At 45.5% G+C, this 15165-nt stretch overlaps 1 protein-coding gene across 1 annotated transcript in view; it reads left to right on the forward strand.

Moving 5' to 3' along the window:
* WNT3A (Wnt family member 3A) overlaps positions 1-15165 on the forward strand; it is an 87611-nt gene that overhangs the window by 45968 nt on the left and 26478 nt on the right. Inside the window, exon 2 of the mRNA XM_063323842.1 lies at positions 4311-4552. Coding sequence (XP_063179912.1) covers positions 4311-4552 — 242 coding nt within the window. The remainder of the gene's footprint in view (positions 1-4310; positions 4553-15165) is intronic.

Below are 15165 nucleotides of genomic sequence, written 5' to 3' on the forward strand. Positions count from 1 at the left end.
TTGAGTAACACTGAAATGAGATTCCGATCTTTATGGACTTTCCCAATGTTTTGTAAAGGTTTTGGTTGTTGGGTTGTTGTTGGTTTTTGAGGGGAGGGGAGGGTTGGAAGGTTCATAAGATTCATATCTCATGATCAATAAAAATGACAGGAAACTGAAAGAACTTCGTTCTCCTAAAGATAAATTTACTGTAGAGAGAGAGAGAAAGTGTTTATATCTGGAAGCTAGAAGCAAAGTAGAGACCAAAAGAGGGTGCCCTGATAGGTGTTATCACACTCCAGAGTCTGCAAGTGAGCTAGGAAGAGGACTCTGCTTAGCTGTTTAACAGCAGAGGCACTCTTCATGGAGAGATGTTTTGAGATTCCACCTTGTATCTTCAGCTGAAAGTCAAGTGAATACACACTCCTCCATGAAACGCCAAATTTGCATTACACTGTCTCAGTGCCTGATGACGCCTTGAGAACAAGGCTCTTGCTGGAGATTGTCTTTTGCAGATTAAACTTTCCAGACTGTAACACAGATCAAAGCAAGGTGTGACTGTTTCCCTGCTGTATTGAGAAGGGAGCAGTGTGAAAAGCAATTAAAAGTATTTCTCCATGTTTTTATTTTTTTGTTATCTGAGATGATCTTCCCAGCAACGGAAACGAATAGTTGAGGGCACTAACCTATAAACTCTTCTTCCTATGACTGATGTTTTCACTCTACCACTGTAGTAACCACCAAAAAAAAAAAAGAGACAGGCATGAGTTTGCCTGTTCGCATAAATTAAAGCTTATGAGACTAGAATCCTAAAGCTTCATCCAGGTCCTATTGAAATAGCTCAAGAAAGTCCTCCTAGCTTCACAACATGATGGATGGAGCTTACAGCAGGTTGTTTCTCTCTCAGTGGATACATTGGTTTTGGTGGGAACTGGATGGGGCACTTTTGAAAGCTTTGGGAAGGATGCTGGTGACCCTAGTTAATGTGGGAACAAGCTCTACCGATGTTTCCACCAAAGTTAACTTTAGACACTGGAAAGTGTCCGCATCCTGTACTCCCTGTATAGTCAGTGGCTGAACTATTTTCTGAGGGATGAATCAGAGAAACTAAGTTAGCGCTCTTTTCTGGAGGCTTCCATGAAGGCATCTATCTCTCCCTATTGTTTACAGGGATAGAACCATGTAGCTCCCGAGCATAAAGTTGGCATCTATGAATATCTCCTAGCTCCCAGTCCTCAGGAGGCTGAATGAGCTGAGATTTGGGGATGTGGTACCCTAAGACTCCGCATTCCCAACAAGGCCGTGGAGGCAACACACTCAGGTCCTCTGAAGCCTGAAACAGTGTTTTAGAAGGTGCCTTTAGTCCAGAAACTGTGATATAGTGTTTTGTCTATAACTTATCAATGAAACAGAAATGTACACAGTGCAGTCAAAGTGAAAACACTCTTTGGCTTGGCATGGGCTCCATTTCACTGGTGCTTTTCTGCCACTAGTTGCTCCCCAAATTAATCTAAAGCTCAAGAAAACCCACATCAAGCCACTTAGATAGGGAAAACAAGTTAACTGGGTCTTTTCCTTCGTCTTCTCGTGTGGGTTCCTGTGGGTTTCTGAAAGCTCCTGCAGGAACTTGCCTCCTTCCTACAGCTGAGCTCTTTTCATGGACTTCAACACAGCACCTAGCTTTCCTGGGTGGGATTTTTCCAAGGAATTTAGCCATCCCAATTTGTCGGTATCATGGCATGATTCATCTGGACACTTACAGGTGCAGACATATCACACTCAACCAGTCACCCAGGCTCTCTTGATAGTCTAGCCAATGCAGTCAATGGAGGCAACGCCATGATTCACCTCATCCCAAAGCAGACGTCTAAAATGGGGCAGATGAATTGTGCCCTAGAAGTGCCTGTTTCTCTCCACTGGCTGATTACAAAAGCAAGCTGGGGTGAATAGATCAGCTGGAGATGTCCATGTTGCAGACATCAAAAGGTAGGTGAGATGAACATGATTCCTAGTCAACGGCAGCTGCCTGCCACCCTCTTTGAATTCAGTGGAAGGAGAGAGGAACTTGTGGAGGGCAATTCATGCTACTTGTCTCATTCTCCGTCCCTAGGGTAGCATGACTTCTCCTCTAATATCAGGTGAGATCAGTCTTCTTCCAAAGGTGCAGCTGAGGTGGAAAGACACACCTAAGTTTAGGAAATCAGCTGAAGCCCTTTTGCTTTCCCAGGTACCTTCTGCCTTGCCCATCTAAAGTTCGCTGTCTTGGCACTGTCTTGGCTGAACTCATTATCTTCGTGCTAGACTTGTCTAGCACCTAGAACCATTTGGGATCCAGAAATTGATGTTCTATGTCTCACCTACATGGAAAGGACTGATTTGTAAAGCCACTGAATTCAGACTAAAATCTTCATGTACCTGACCATCTGAATGTCCATCTCCTTTTCACTTCTGTCCCACCTTGATCAGGTACCCACCAGGAAGGGATCTAACTGATTGCAAGTACCTTTCTCCCAGAAAAAGGACAGACATTTTAAAATATTTTTTATCCTAGCCTAGAGAAGTGCTAAAGTCAAGCTAATTTTCTTGTGATCTCCAGCAATGATAGAATTCTTGTACTTCTTTTTTTGTCAGAGCAATAGAGAGTGAAGTCAGATTCCCTGACTGCCCTGTTGATAACTCAAACACACCAGGCTGTTCCCAAATGAAAACCACATAGCAAAAACGAATGTAAACAGAAATACACACTGCCCAGGCAGGTTTCTGTTTGTCATTAATTCTGAGAAGAAAAGCCAATCAAGAGATTTAATTAGAAGAAAAGGAAATTATACTCTAAAAATCCCTTCAGTTTTAGTAATCAAGGTTATTATTAGAAGCACCAGTAAAATCACTTTAACAATCTATCTAATTAGCTACGTATCTGCTGATCTCTCTACATAGCTGACTTTTTGTCTCTAAGGCTTCAACCAACATAATGGTTCATGGACACTCCTTTCAACAGACTTCCATTTGGCTGAGCATAGAATTTGCACTCAAGTTTTCTTGGTGGTTTGGTTTTTGTTTGTTTGTTTGTTTGTTTATTTAATTTCACTCTCCTCTCTTTAACCAAAGAAATTTATAGATTGATGGTCAAAGCAGGCTCTCCAGGTCCGTGTGACAGTACAGAAAACCTGGCATTGTTTTGTGAAAATAAACCCCACTTTTGAAAATTCTCAAATTTAAACCGGTGTGAAAGTAAAGTGAAAATGTGCTAAAGTAATATTCAGAAGGATGCTGGCAGCCATTTTAATAATTTATTTTTAGAACATTTCAACCAGATTAGAAAGCCCCAGTATTAAGCTTTGCAAAGCACATGCTTGGATTAAGCAGGTGTGGAAATGGTTTGCTAAACAGTAAAAGTCTTTTCTGGATCATACTTGCAAGGAGGTTACAAATATGCCAGCCATGGCTCCAAATTTTTATGCATCTATGCATGAATGTTTCTAGGAACATGAGTACCACTGTTCATACAAGAATAGCATTGATATTGGTCCTATATTAAGCCGTATGAGAGTTTTTCCCCTGTTTTTTTTCTAATCCAGCAGGGTTATAACTCCATCCCCTTTCCTCTACAGCACAGGAAAAGTAACTGCTTATGAAAGCACCACAGAGTAGTGAGTTTATGTTGTACTCCGGCAACGTTTAGCTCAGACTTGGGTTTTTTAGGTTCTCAAGGTCCAAAATGCTTGAGTCTTGAGGGTCAGTTTCAGTGCACAGAAGTTACCTGGTAAGGTTCAAATATATAAGGCACAATGCTGAATTGTATGATGGTTGTCAACCTTTGTTGTTCCCCTTCTAAAGACTTGGAGCATGGTTTCTTCTAATGTTAGGGTTATTACTTTGTGTAACTCTGAAAGTGCTTTTGACTTCCTAATACCTGGACTTCCTCAGCTGCGAAAATTTCCTATAAAACCTACTTGCTCTTGTACAGGTGTGCTTGGCTTTCAAATAAAAAAAACCCATGGCTTTGACTCTCTGTTTGCAAAGTAAACTAGTTGTATGAGCTGAGCATTTTTGGGAAGAAGCAGCACAATGGTGGGTTAAGGCTTGAGAGGATGAAGAAAAGGGAAGGAAGACATTAAAGGTAGAGTTGCTTGCCTTGTTGGGCCTGTAAGGAACTTCAGGAGAGAGATTATATTGTTTTGAGGAGGGATGAGAGTGGAAAGAATGTTTTCTGGAGAGAAGAATGCAGAGGAACTGAAGATGTTGATTTTCCATCCCTATTCTTGTAAACCAAGTACAAAGGTGAAAGCCAGCTTGACAGCATCTCTTTTTCCTTGTGTGTTTTTTTCCAGGTCCTTGGCAATTGGTCACCAGTATTCCTCCCTGGGGACTCAGCCCATCCTCTGTGGGAGCATCCCAGGACTGGTACCCAAGCAGCTACGTTTCTGTCGGAACTATGTGGAGATCATGCCCAGTGTGGCAGAAGGAGTAAAGATTGGGATCCAGGAATGCCAACACCAATTTCGAGGGAGAAGGTGGAACTGCACGACCGTCAATGACAGCTTAGCAATCTTTGGGCCCGTGCTAGATAAAGGTGAGTGCAGTGCTACAGGTTTGGCAACAACAACATCCATGGTGGAGTAGTGGCAGAGATCTTGAGAAACCTACTGTGAACTCATTTGCTTGTGATAAAGTGCCATGTGAAATGGACTGCCAGAGACAGGACTTGAGCTTGACAAAGGCAGGGAAAATTTTGTTGGCCCAGGACCTCATCCAAGCAGTTCCAACCTGACCCAGAAGGTCTTTTGTAGAGACAAGAAGATAATTAAGCCTTGTCATAGGGATAGCAAGGAAATCTGTGCCTCCTCAATGTAAGGAGGGTGGTTACCCACCATCTCCATTGTACAGCCAACATCCAGTCACAGGTAACAACTATTTCTACCTCTAACCTCTATTGGTATTGTATAGGTGACCCAGAGAACTGGGAAGTGCCCCATTTGGCAGTGGGCAGGGAGTGGGGTCATCTCTGACCCTGCTTGGAGCAGGCAGTTGGACTAGAGACCTCCCAGGGTCCCTTTCAACATGAATTATCCTATCATCCTATATCCCTTGGAAGAATTGTTGTGTTTTCAGTGGTCAAGCTGGATGTCTGGCTCCTTTTCTGATGCCATGGCATTTCATGCCACATTTACAGTTCTCTCAATAATTGCAAAGGGGAAATGAGGGGCTGCTGGGGATGGTTCCTAGGGATTGGACTTATCAGATAACATCAGTTTTGGTACCATAATGGCATACAATCAAGTTCAAAGGCCTGAGGAAATCACCATCAATTAATGGTTCTGCTTTCATTGGTTATGAACGTGGCAAATTAAGACAGGGTGCTAATGCACCCGTTGATATAAGTGGGAGCTCTTAGAAATGTTTTGCCTTAAGTTGTTGAATGCAGTGGGATTTAAGCACTTGGCTAACTCTGAGTATCTGGTCTTTTTCCCTATAAGTTGGCAGGAGCCTATTTTAGCCTATAAGAACTGTTTTATCCTTCTTTGCCCGTGTTCCCTTTTAAAGTCCAGCCTGCTCCTGCTGGTCTCAGCAAGTCTGGATCAAGCTCTGCCTTTCCCTTTAACACAAGGGGGTTCATCCAAGAGGCAAACTCATGTTGCATTCAATTCCTGCCCAGATGGTAAGTCCATATGCCCTCTGCAGAGCTGTGCAGGAATATAGAATCATAGAATGATAGAATCATAGAATCTTCATGGTTGGAAAGGACCTTTGAGATCATTGAGTCCAACCAAACAACCTGCAATCTCTGCCACTACAGCATGCCCTGAAGTGCCACATCTAGACGTTTCTTAAATACCTCTAGGGATGGTGACTCAACCACTTCCCTGGGCAGGCTGTTCAAGTGCCTGACCACTCTTTCAGTAAAGTCATTCTTCCTAATGGCTAATCTAAACCTCCCCTGCTGCAACTTCAGACCATTTCCTCTGGTTCTGTCATTGTTAACCTGGGAGAAGAGGCCAACACCCACCTCTTTACAATCTCCTTTCAGGTAGTTGTAGAGGGCAATGAGGTCTCCCCTCAGCCTCCTCTTCTCCAAGCTAAACATGCCCAGCTCCCTCAGCCTCTCCTCATATGACCTGGTCTCCAGACCCCTCACCAGCCTGGTAGCTGCTTCGAATATGGCTGCTTTCTCTGAGGAGAATATTCTCTGGAGAATATGTCTGCGTTCTCTGAGGAGATCACCAACAGAAGAGGCTTGGAAAACCTTCCTTCCTTCCTTCCTTCCTTCCTTCCTTCCTTCCTTCCTTCCTTCCTTCCTTCCTTCCTTCCTTCCTTCCTTCCTTCCTTCCTTCCTTCCTTCCTTCCTTCCTCCCTTCCTTCCTTCCTCCCTTCCTCCCTTCCTCCCTCCCTTCCTCCCTTCCTTCCCTTCCTTTCTTTCTTTCTTTTTCAGTTTTGCAAAAGAGTAACAGTTACAGGTTCCTGACAGTCTGAGGGTTGGAATAACTTTGTCTGGAATGGCTGAGTAGCACGGCTTGACATCGTATGATAGAGGAGGGAGCACCTGGGATAGTTTCAGGGAATCTCCTGAGTTGGTGTATGTAGCTGAACTACACCCATTCTGGGCCACATTCTTGCGTTCTCCCAGTGCTTGCCATCCGGAGATAGGGGTTTTGTTTGGTTTTCCCTGGCTGCATTACTCAGAAGAGACTTGGGTATTTAGTTTTGAGGGAATTTTGAAAAATAGGGGAGCCAAGAGAGAGCAAAGCCTTGATTTGTATCATGGCAGGGCCTCCACCAGCCAGAAGAGGCATTTTACATGCACCCAGCAGGAGAATGAGTGGTTTCAGCTGGTGGGGTTATCCCATTAGAGCTGGAGAGCTGGGGCACCATATTAATGCTGGTGTCTCACTATTTGGGTTTACTGGTGAGAGATCATCCCAAAATAATTATGCCTGTAAGATCTGCAGTGTGGTGCACTTAACCCCATATCGAAGTGTCATACCACAATATTTTGCATGTGATTAAAACACCCGTTTTGGGTACATCTCCCTTGGATTGAATCAGGCCAGCACAGCCAAAGTGAATATTTTTCCCATACACATAAACCCGGCGTGACTTCCCCAAGGTCATTCACTGGGTGCAGGCAGTAAGTGAACCAGATAACCCAATGTCTTAATAACCAAGGCTGGATGTCCTCAAGGACACATGGAGCACCTTGTGCTCCCAGATGGTCCCGGGTTAGACGTTCTACACCTCCTGTAGCAATTGTACCCTGTGCCTGAGGAAAGCGATCCTCACCTCCTTGCTGACCGAAGGAACCCCAATCCTACAAGCTCGCAAACACTCTTATCTCACAACATTGTCGACATGAAGGGTCTGTCCCTGCTTGAGACTGCAGGCTTTCGGTAGCCGGGCTCAGGCAGGGGAAGAAGGCTGGGACGATTTCATAACTGAAGAATGTTGTTCCTTGAGGGAGAATCAAACCACCCTTCAGTTTTGCTTCACCTACAGCAGGAGGGGGGAGAAAAAAAACAGCTCAGTCACATTCTTGTGCGGCAGATCCCCCAGGGTAGGAACATATTTGAGCTCCTACCCAGAAAGAGAGAAGGAGAAAAAGAGAGAAAGAAAGAAAGAAAGTAGAACTCCACTTTGCAGCTTGATTTTAAGTCACCCGAGATCTAACTTTAGATTCCCATTTGAGTCAATAGGGACCCCATCCTCCCTCAGCACAAACCAGCGTAGTTGCTAAAGCAGCTCCCTTTTGCCTTACACAACTATCTGCAATTCTTTCGTTGAAAAAGACCGATTTTAATGCCTTCAGGAAATACTTTCTAGGCCCAAATCTCACTGAGGCCGCCTCACTGTCTGGGCTGCCCTTGCTGCTTTGGCCTCTCATTGCTAATTCAGAGCTAGGCTTGAGCTGTGATTCAGCGGTGCCAAACTGTCACCAGACTCTGGTCCTGTTAAGAGACATATTCCAATATCTCATCTGAAACTAGACTCTTTTTCCCCATCAACCTGTTTGTGGAAGGAAATCCCACCTGTTTTAGCTATATGACTGTATTTATGTATATTCCTTTTTTAACGTTTTCATAGCCAGGGAAAATGAATCACATATTAAACAGCAATGGTGTTCACGGTATTCATGAGCCCAGCTACAAAGGAACGGTGATGTTCAGGGGATCCAAACTTGCTACTATTTGGAGATGATACTTGGAGGCTTGGCCATAACTTGCTGTAGCTCTTCATATGTCACTCAGGACATACAAAGAGCAGAAGTCCCCAATCCCATCCAGCTATTCAGTTACTCAGTTTTGCCTGTCCTTGGCTGTGGAATTAAAGTTCCCTGTTCAAAGACAACAGAGTCACCTTCCTCACTGTGCTGTACTACCTGCATGGGGAATGACTCAGGCATTAGCAGGAGTTGAAATTCCTATGGGGCTATTGGAAGAGGGTTTTTCTCCTCCTTTGTGGTCTTGGGAGCCTATGAGCAGCTGTGCAGCTCCATGGACAAACATTCAGATAGGTGCCACTCTTGGGTCTTTCTTGCAAAACACTAGGAAATAGTTGACTTGGGTATCCTAAACTATTTGAAATGCAAAGAACAGGATGCCTACATAGGAAAAGAAGTGAACCTGGACTCTTTACCTGAATGTACCTATCTGTCAGTCTATCAGATATATAAGGGACTACAGTTCATATGATTTCTAGTCTCCCAGAAGTTCACATATCAACTACTGGACAGCAGGAAGAACCGCTCACTTGAACTTTTCTAATGGAGTAATTTCTAAGGGAAAAAAATTTGCTCTCATTTGTTTCTTCACCTATATTTTGTGAAGCTGTGGAGCAGAACATGTCTGTAGCCACATGACCTTAAGTGATCGTCTTAGCCACAGCTCATGTCCAGCCGCTTACCTGAGAGGTTTGGCAGTCTGTAAGGCGGTTGCTGTATCTTTCAATTTCCCAAAGACGGCAGAAGGTTTTTGAGTTGCCTTTAAAAATATATAGGATAAAATTTTGGAGGATGTAGTAGAGGGACATGCCATCACCGGCAACAAAAAGTGAACTGTGCAACCTAAGAGGCGTTTTCCTCTCAAAATTAAATGACGTTTACTGGGAATTATGTTTTTCACCCTACTTTAATATTTACGGACTGAAGACACTGTTAATTTTTAAGTTGGGGTGCATTTTCTAGTCTCTCAATGCCGTGCAAACTCTCTTTGAAACTCCTCTGGGCAGAAATATGAACTGATCTCAAGAGAAGCAATACAATAAAAGCTTATCATGGCCCTGTCTCTTTAACAGACCTCAGCACATAATTAAGTCAAAATAAAAGTTTCCTCCCTCTCCTCCCCCCATTCAATAAAAGTAAATTACCTCAAACTATTTAAGCCCCCAGTTCGTTTAAATTTAAAAAGGGAGCCCTTGTCTATCTATTTCTTTCACTCACTCCCACCTCCTTCTGCTAAAGACTGGCTGGGGCTTTAAACCTGCCAGCTGGACTGAGAAATGGTTAATAGTTATTGTGGAGGAGCAGCTTTTAATGAACTATTGAAGAATGATACATTGATGGAGTAATGGGAGTTTAAGTCGCTCTGTAATGAAACAGGTTCTCAGCGCGGACCCATTGTGGTGTAAATACGGCACGACTCTCCCACTGTTTGGTCAGGACTAAATAGCAGAGGCCAGAGGGGGGTCAGCTTATGGGGTCTCCGCTTTAGTTAATCAATCTGATTGGATTAGGGTCACTGCGATCCCTAATAATGTCAAAGGTTACGCCAAACTGGATTAAATGCTTTGTTGGGGAGGGCTCAGATTCTTTCAGCTTTTGCCGACGGGGCTTGTTTATTAGAGTTTAACACTCGTGCAACCTTGGGAAGCCACACCGTCCCTTTTTGTACATCGGGGCGTTTGCTGGCGTGTGAGGGGGTTTGAACGAGCCGGGGCGGGTGCGCGTGCGTCCCGTTGCTTTGTCAAGTGTCTGCACCCGTCGGATGTGCCCTCTGAGGACATATATCAAATTCCCCACTGGACAAATGAGAGCCTAATGGGTGATGCAGAGGCTCCAAGGCATAAATTCATTCCGGAAATAATTGTTGGCCGTCACCCCTGCTGGAAGGCAAATGATGAGGGCCACGAAAGTGGTGGAGTGACCCACTGTTCAAGTCCCTCTGGTTTAAGGCCGTTCCTGTCCAGCAAAGAAATATTCTTTTTGATACAGCTCCTGTCTGTGCAGTTACCAGGATGAGCATAGAATGAAATACAGAGTATTCAAGACCACCTTATTGCTTCATTCTTAAACTGGGTAGATGTCATGTCTTCCAGCACTTCCAACTCAAGCCAAGGTGGGATGGGATGAGATCCCCTTGTCATCTTACCCAGGGAGACCATGAAGAATTACTATTATCTTCACTCATGATATTCCTGAAGATGACACTGTCCCATAGACATGACAATGTGTCCTTCAGAAAATTATACTAAGTAATCTTTTGAAGACCACCTGGCAATGAAAAGGGGCAGCAATAATAGTGCTATATTGGAAGAGACAGGAGATCTCTGGATCTCAAATGCCTCTTTCCTTCCTGCAGTAAAGCACACACTTTTTATAGGTTGCCAGGACTGTCGGATTATCCCTGTGTGATGCAGAATGGAGAATCTCACCTCAAGACTTCTGGAATGAAACAAAAATCTGGATTTGTCTATGACATCCTTCCCAAAGGACATCTTGCCAAGAGCTGCCAAGGGATAGATAGTCTATCTACCTCCCCTTTTACAAATCTCCTTATTTCTAATGCAACATTCCTCTGGTGTTGACAGCCAGTCACTGTATTTTCCTTTGCTAGATTCAGAATAACTCTTCCAGAACAGAGCACTTTCTTTGCCACTTACACTTTACAAAAAGTTAAAAATTAGGTCTGCAGAAAAACAGTGGGTCAGCAGAAGTTTGGGTCCATTATATCAGACAGCAAGACAGGTCAAGGGAGTTCCATCTGATTCTGGGGTCCTCTGGGCCATGATTCATCTGATGTATTGTAGACAGTTAGGATTAAGTTACTCACACCCTGAAGTTTCTACATCTCTCCATCAATCACTGAGGGAATCCAGGGAGACTGACTCTTGATGAGAAGACACTTGCTTCCAGGGACCACATGAATGGCAGAGCAGGCATTTGTCTAGCTCATGAGAGGTGGGATTCAAGTCACATCCCATTTCATATGGCATGCTGGGCACTGTTACCTTTGCAGCTAGGCTTATTTTAGACTCTACATCTTTGGGGATAAGTCTCATGTCTCACCTCTCTCAAGAAAGCCAAAACATAGCTGTGTTCATGGATTGACTCTTTTTGTCCCTGCTACTACTGTGGATGAGAAAGCTCATCTTGTGTCTAGCAAAATCCATGGAAGTTTTTCCCCAGGTTTAGCAAGAACGGAACAAGGCTTTTAAATTCAGTTATAATACCTGGGAGACACAAGTCTTCTCAGTGTTTTTTTCTTGCTGTGTCGTAACAAGATCGCTCCACAGGCTCTCTGATAGGGCTGATCTCATCTCCCAGAGTTAGATGTCAAAGTCTGAGCTAGTCACCCCAGGCTCCCTTTGTAGTCACTGGAGAGCAATCGGCATCTCCAGAGAGCAATTCATCTGACCTATCTTAGACACCTATCTCAGGATAACATGAATCATACCAAGATGTTTATTTCTCTCCATTGACTATAGAGGGAGCCTAGGGCTACAGGCTCAGACTTCCATGTGTATTTCTTAGAGGCCCAGTTTGGGGGCAAATAGTTCCCACCTCCTGTCTTTCTCCTGTTAGAAAGCAGTTCTGACATCCAGCCTCTGTTGGAGAGGCCATTTTACTAATGCAAGAACGTGGCACTGGAAAGGATCTCCTGGACCACGGAATACAGTCAGTCCTTTGCTATTTCAGGCATAATCCCATTTCATAATATCTTGCATGATTTAAAAGTAATACTTTTAGCAGACCTCATAATATTTTCCTGATGGCTTTCTGGCATCTCAGTTGTCTCAGTGCCAAATGCTTCCCCCCCTTTCCCTGCTCTAGATCAGACTTCTTCGCTTCTGCAATAAAGTAAGGCATGAGCAGAAAGCCACAAGATACTGATCCATCCAGGAGGTTAGTTACATGTAGGAGGTACTCTGCTCTCTCATGAAACTCTTCCCAAGAGGATCTGATTTCCAACCACACCCTGTCTACCTCTCTGCTAATGGCAATTTGGGCAGCTGCCCTGGTATCAACAACGGAGATCTACAAACTCTACCCTGTAACTATGGGGAAGGAAACTGGAAGGATCAGGATTGAAAATGTGACTATGCAAGCTCCACTCAGCCGTCAAGATGCATAAATACTGCAGGCCAGAGATTTGCCAAGGCTGCTGAGAAAAAGACTGGCAGATCCTGGCTTGAGACAGAAGCATCAGTTGTGTTTAGTGTCAGTGTAAATGGAGCTTGGAGCTGGGGATTACTGTAGGGGATGAGACAGGCATAAGTGCCAGCATATCACTGCATTGCCTGAGTCCATGTTCCAGCCCACAGGTACAGAACGGTCCACATTAATGGTTACAGCATTTCTGAACTGGCTGTTACCTAGCTAGCTCAGTACAGGCGGCAGCAGCAGGGAAGAAATGCAGCTTGGGGAGGTCTAGGTGAGCTGTAGCCACATCTCTGATTTGTAGCCCACATCAGTACTGGAAGATTAGCAGCTTCTACTGAGCCATGGCAAGAGCTGCAAGTTGCAAGGGCAGCAGAGATGCTGAGGAAGCTTGCCAACGTGTTAGTCCTTCAGCCTTCAGGAGCAGGATACCAATGAAGTAGTAGAGGAGCTCCTTCTCTTACTGCTGGAGCTGCTGTACAGCCAGGGCACCATCAGAAGGGGTGACTTCAGCCTCTTGTGACTTCAGGGGTGTTCAAGGGCAAGCACTGGACAGCCCTCTGGTACAGTAGCACCCAGAAGAATATGGTTAGCATCACATCTGGCTGCATTTGTCTCTCCATTCCCAGTGCAATCAGGTGAATCAACTGGAGGCTGCGCACAGCCTGGGTTTGGTGGGCTCAAGCGTCGCCCGGGCTTCTTAGCAAGAGGCCCCGACCTCATCACCTCTCCATCTGCAAAGTGATCTCCGGCGCATCTGTACAGTTCTCTGGAGATGAGACAGCCCATGTAAACAGCTGTAAACAGCCAACACCCAGACGCAGGCTGCAAACCCAGGAGAGCGGTTGTGGTGAAAAGGAAATGGCAGCAATGCCAGGAGCCGATCCTCTTTTCTTTCTGTGCTCCCTCTACCTCCCACTGCACCAACCCTCATCTGTCAACCCTGACATGGAGATTTTTCTGGCGACTAAAACATTAGATGGGGGATCAGGGAGGGGAGAAGGAACAAGACAGCCCGTGGCTACAAAACCGGTGGTGGCGTCTCTCCCGGCGGCGGGAGGCACTGGAAACTTCTGCCTCAGGCAACGTGCACAATGCGACGGGCTGGCAGGGAGCGGGGCTGCACCGAGTTATAGATTCATTTCCTTCCCCCTCCCCTCCCCTTCCTCCCCTTTCCCTGCTGGGTACATTGCATTCCCCAACTGGGCTCAGGCTGGTTGCAACAAGGAGCTCCCTCTGCCGCATCCCAGAGTGCCAAGTCCAAGCGTGGGAGCTAGTCCTAGACAAAAGGGAACAGTAGAGGGAGCTGATTAGCATCCCTTTGTCCCGGGAGAATCCCGGCCCCAAATGGGCCCTCGGCGCTGGACAGGAGCCAGGGAGGAAAACGGGGATGATGGAGGCTTGTTCGCCTTCACCCAGGCGCCCGGGGGGAAGGGGAACGCAATGGTTTTCACCCCTAAGCACCGCTATGGGATGGGTGCTGAAATGGGGTGCACTGTCCTTAGGTCCGCGAGGGTGGTTTTCGTCAATTGAGGAGCTAGACATGCGTCTGCCAGCGCTTCTATCTACCAAACAGCCAAAACAAGCAAAGTCTTCTGACAAAAAGGGATCCAAGTCCATGAATGTGGCTTTTCTTCCCTGTGAGATGTGTTACGAGCTGGCAGAGCTGAATAGACGCAGGGATTTTAAGGCCAGAAGGGGCTGTGGGATCATCTGATTGGATTCCTGTATAACAAACAGAGAATTTCTTCCTATTCCTCCCTGACCAGACATGACAGGGCAGCAAGAGGAAAAACAGGGCATATAAAGATGCCCTGTATGCTTCTTTCTGTGCTATGGGCTTGCACAGCAGGGGAACGGGGCTGTCTCCTGCAGGGCAGACATGACAGAAAGCCAAGGCACTTAATGGCAGGAGATAGGTTAGCATGCTCCCTGCTAAGGTCTGCTGCAGGAGGAAGCATGCACTTGATGGATCAGCTTCTCTTGTTCCTTGCTCCCCCAGCCCCATTTTTCAGGGAGCACCTCCTTCAAAGGAAGGACTCATCATCGAAAAAATCCAGAAGATTAACACAAAGAAGAGGTCAGCCACCAGGAGAGAGAATGATTCCAAGGGATTGTTATGACTGTTTGGATTTCTGTTGCGCAAGTGAATGATGTGCTCATAGGAATGATTAGGGAACAGTTGATTTGAGACTGAGCAGCGAGGACAAATCAAGAGTAAGAGGAAAGCAGACTTTTGGGGCCTCCAAAGTCTTGGGAGAAGCAAAGACACAGAATCAGAGAACTTCATGTGAGGCAACACCCGGAGGAAGTAGGCAGGGACTTCCACCACTCCAGGGTAGGCAGGGGTGCTGTACAGAATTGGCATTTTTTGGAAAAACCGCATGAGATGGGTGAAGCCAAGGTAGATGAGAATTGTGTGGTGAAGACCCCAAGACATTCAGCAGGGAAGTATATGTTGTACGGTCTCCTGCTCACCATTCAATGTGATCCCATGGGTTACTGAAATGCTTTTGGAGAGTATTTCCTACAGCTGATCACTGTAAGATGGGCCCATAAAAGAGGGCTATAGATATATCACAATAGGGATATGCTTTAGGGAAGGACTTGAAGGAAACTCTCGTGGGTTTGTTTTAGTTTGGGCAGGCTTTTTTAGGAAGTAGAAAGTGACATCGTGAACCTCAGGGAGGTTCTGGAGCTTTGGATGTAGGTGAACCTAAAACTTCATGGCAAAGCACAGACAGAAAGACAGAGAGCCCACCGCATCCTGGGAAACACAAAGCCATCCACATGTTTGAGGTGGAACTCAAGAGTGGGTG

The sequence above is a fragment of the Chroicocephalus ridibundus genome, chromosome 2 (assembly GCF_963924245.1).
Source record: "Chroicocephalus ridibundus chromosome 2, bChrRid1.1, whole genome shotgun sequence".
Taxonomy (NCBI): Eukaryota; Metazoa; Chordata; class Aves; order Charadriiformes; family Laridae; genus Chroicocephalus; species Chroicocephalus ridibundus.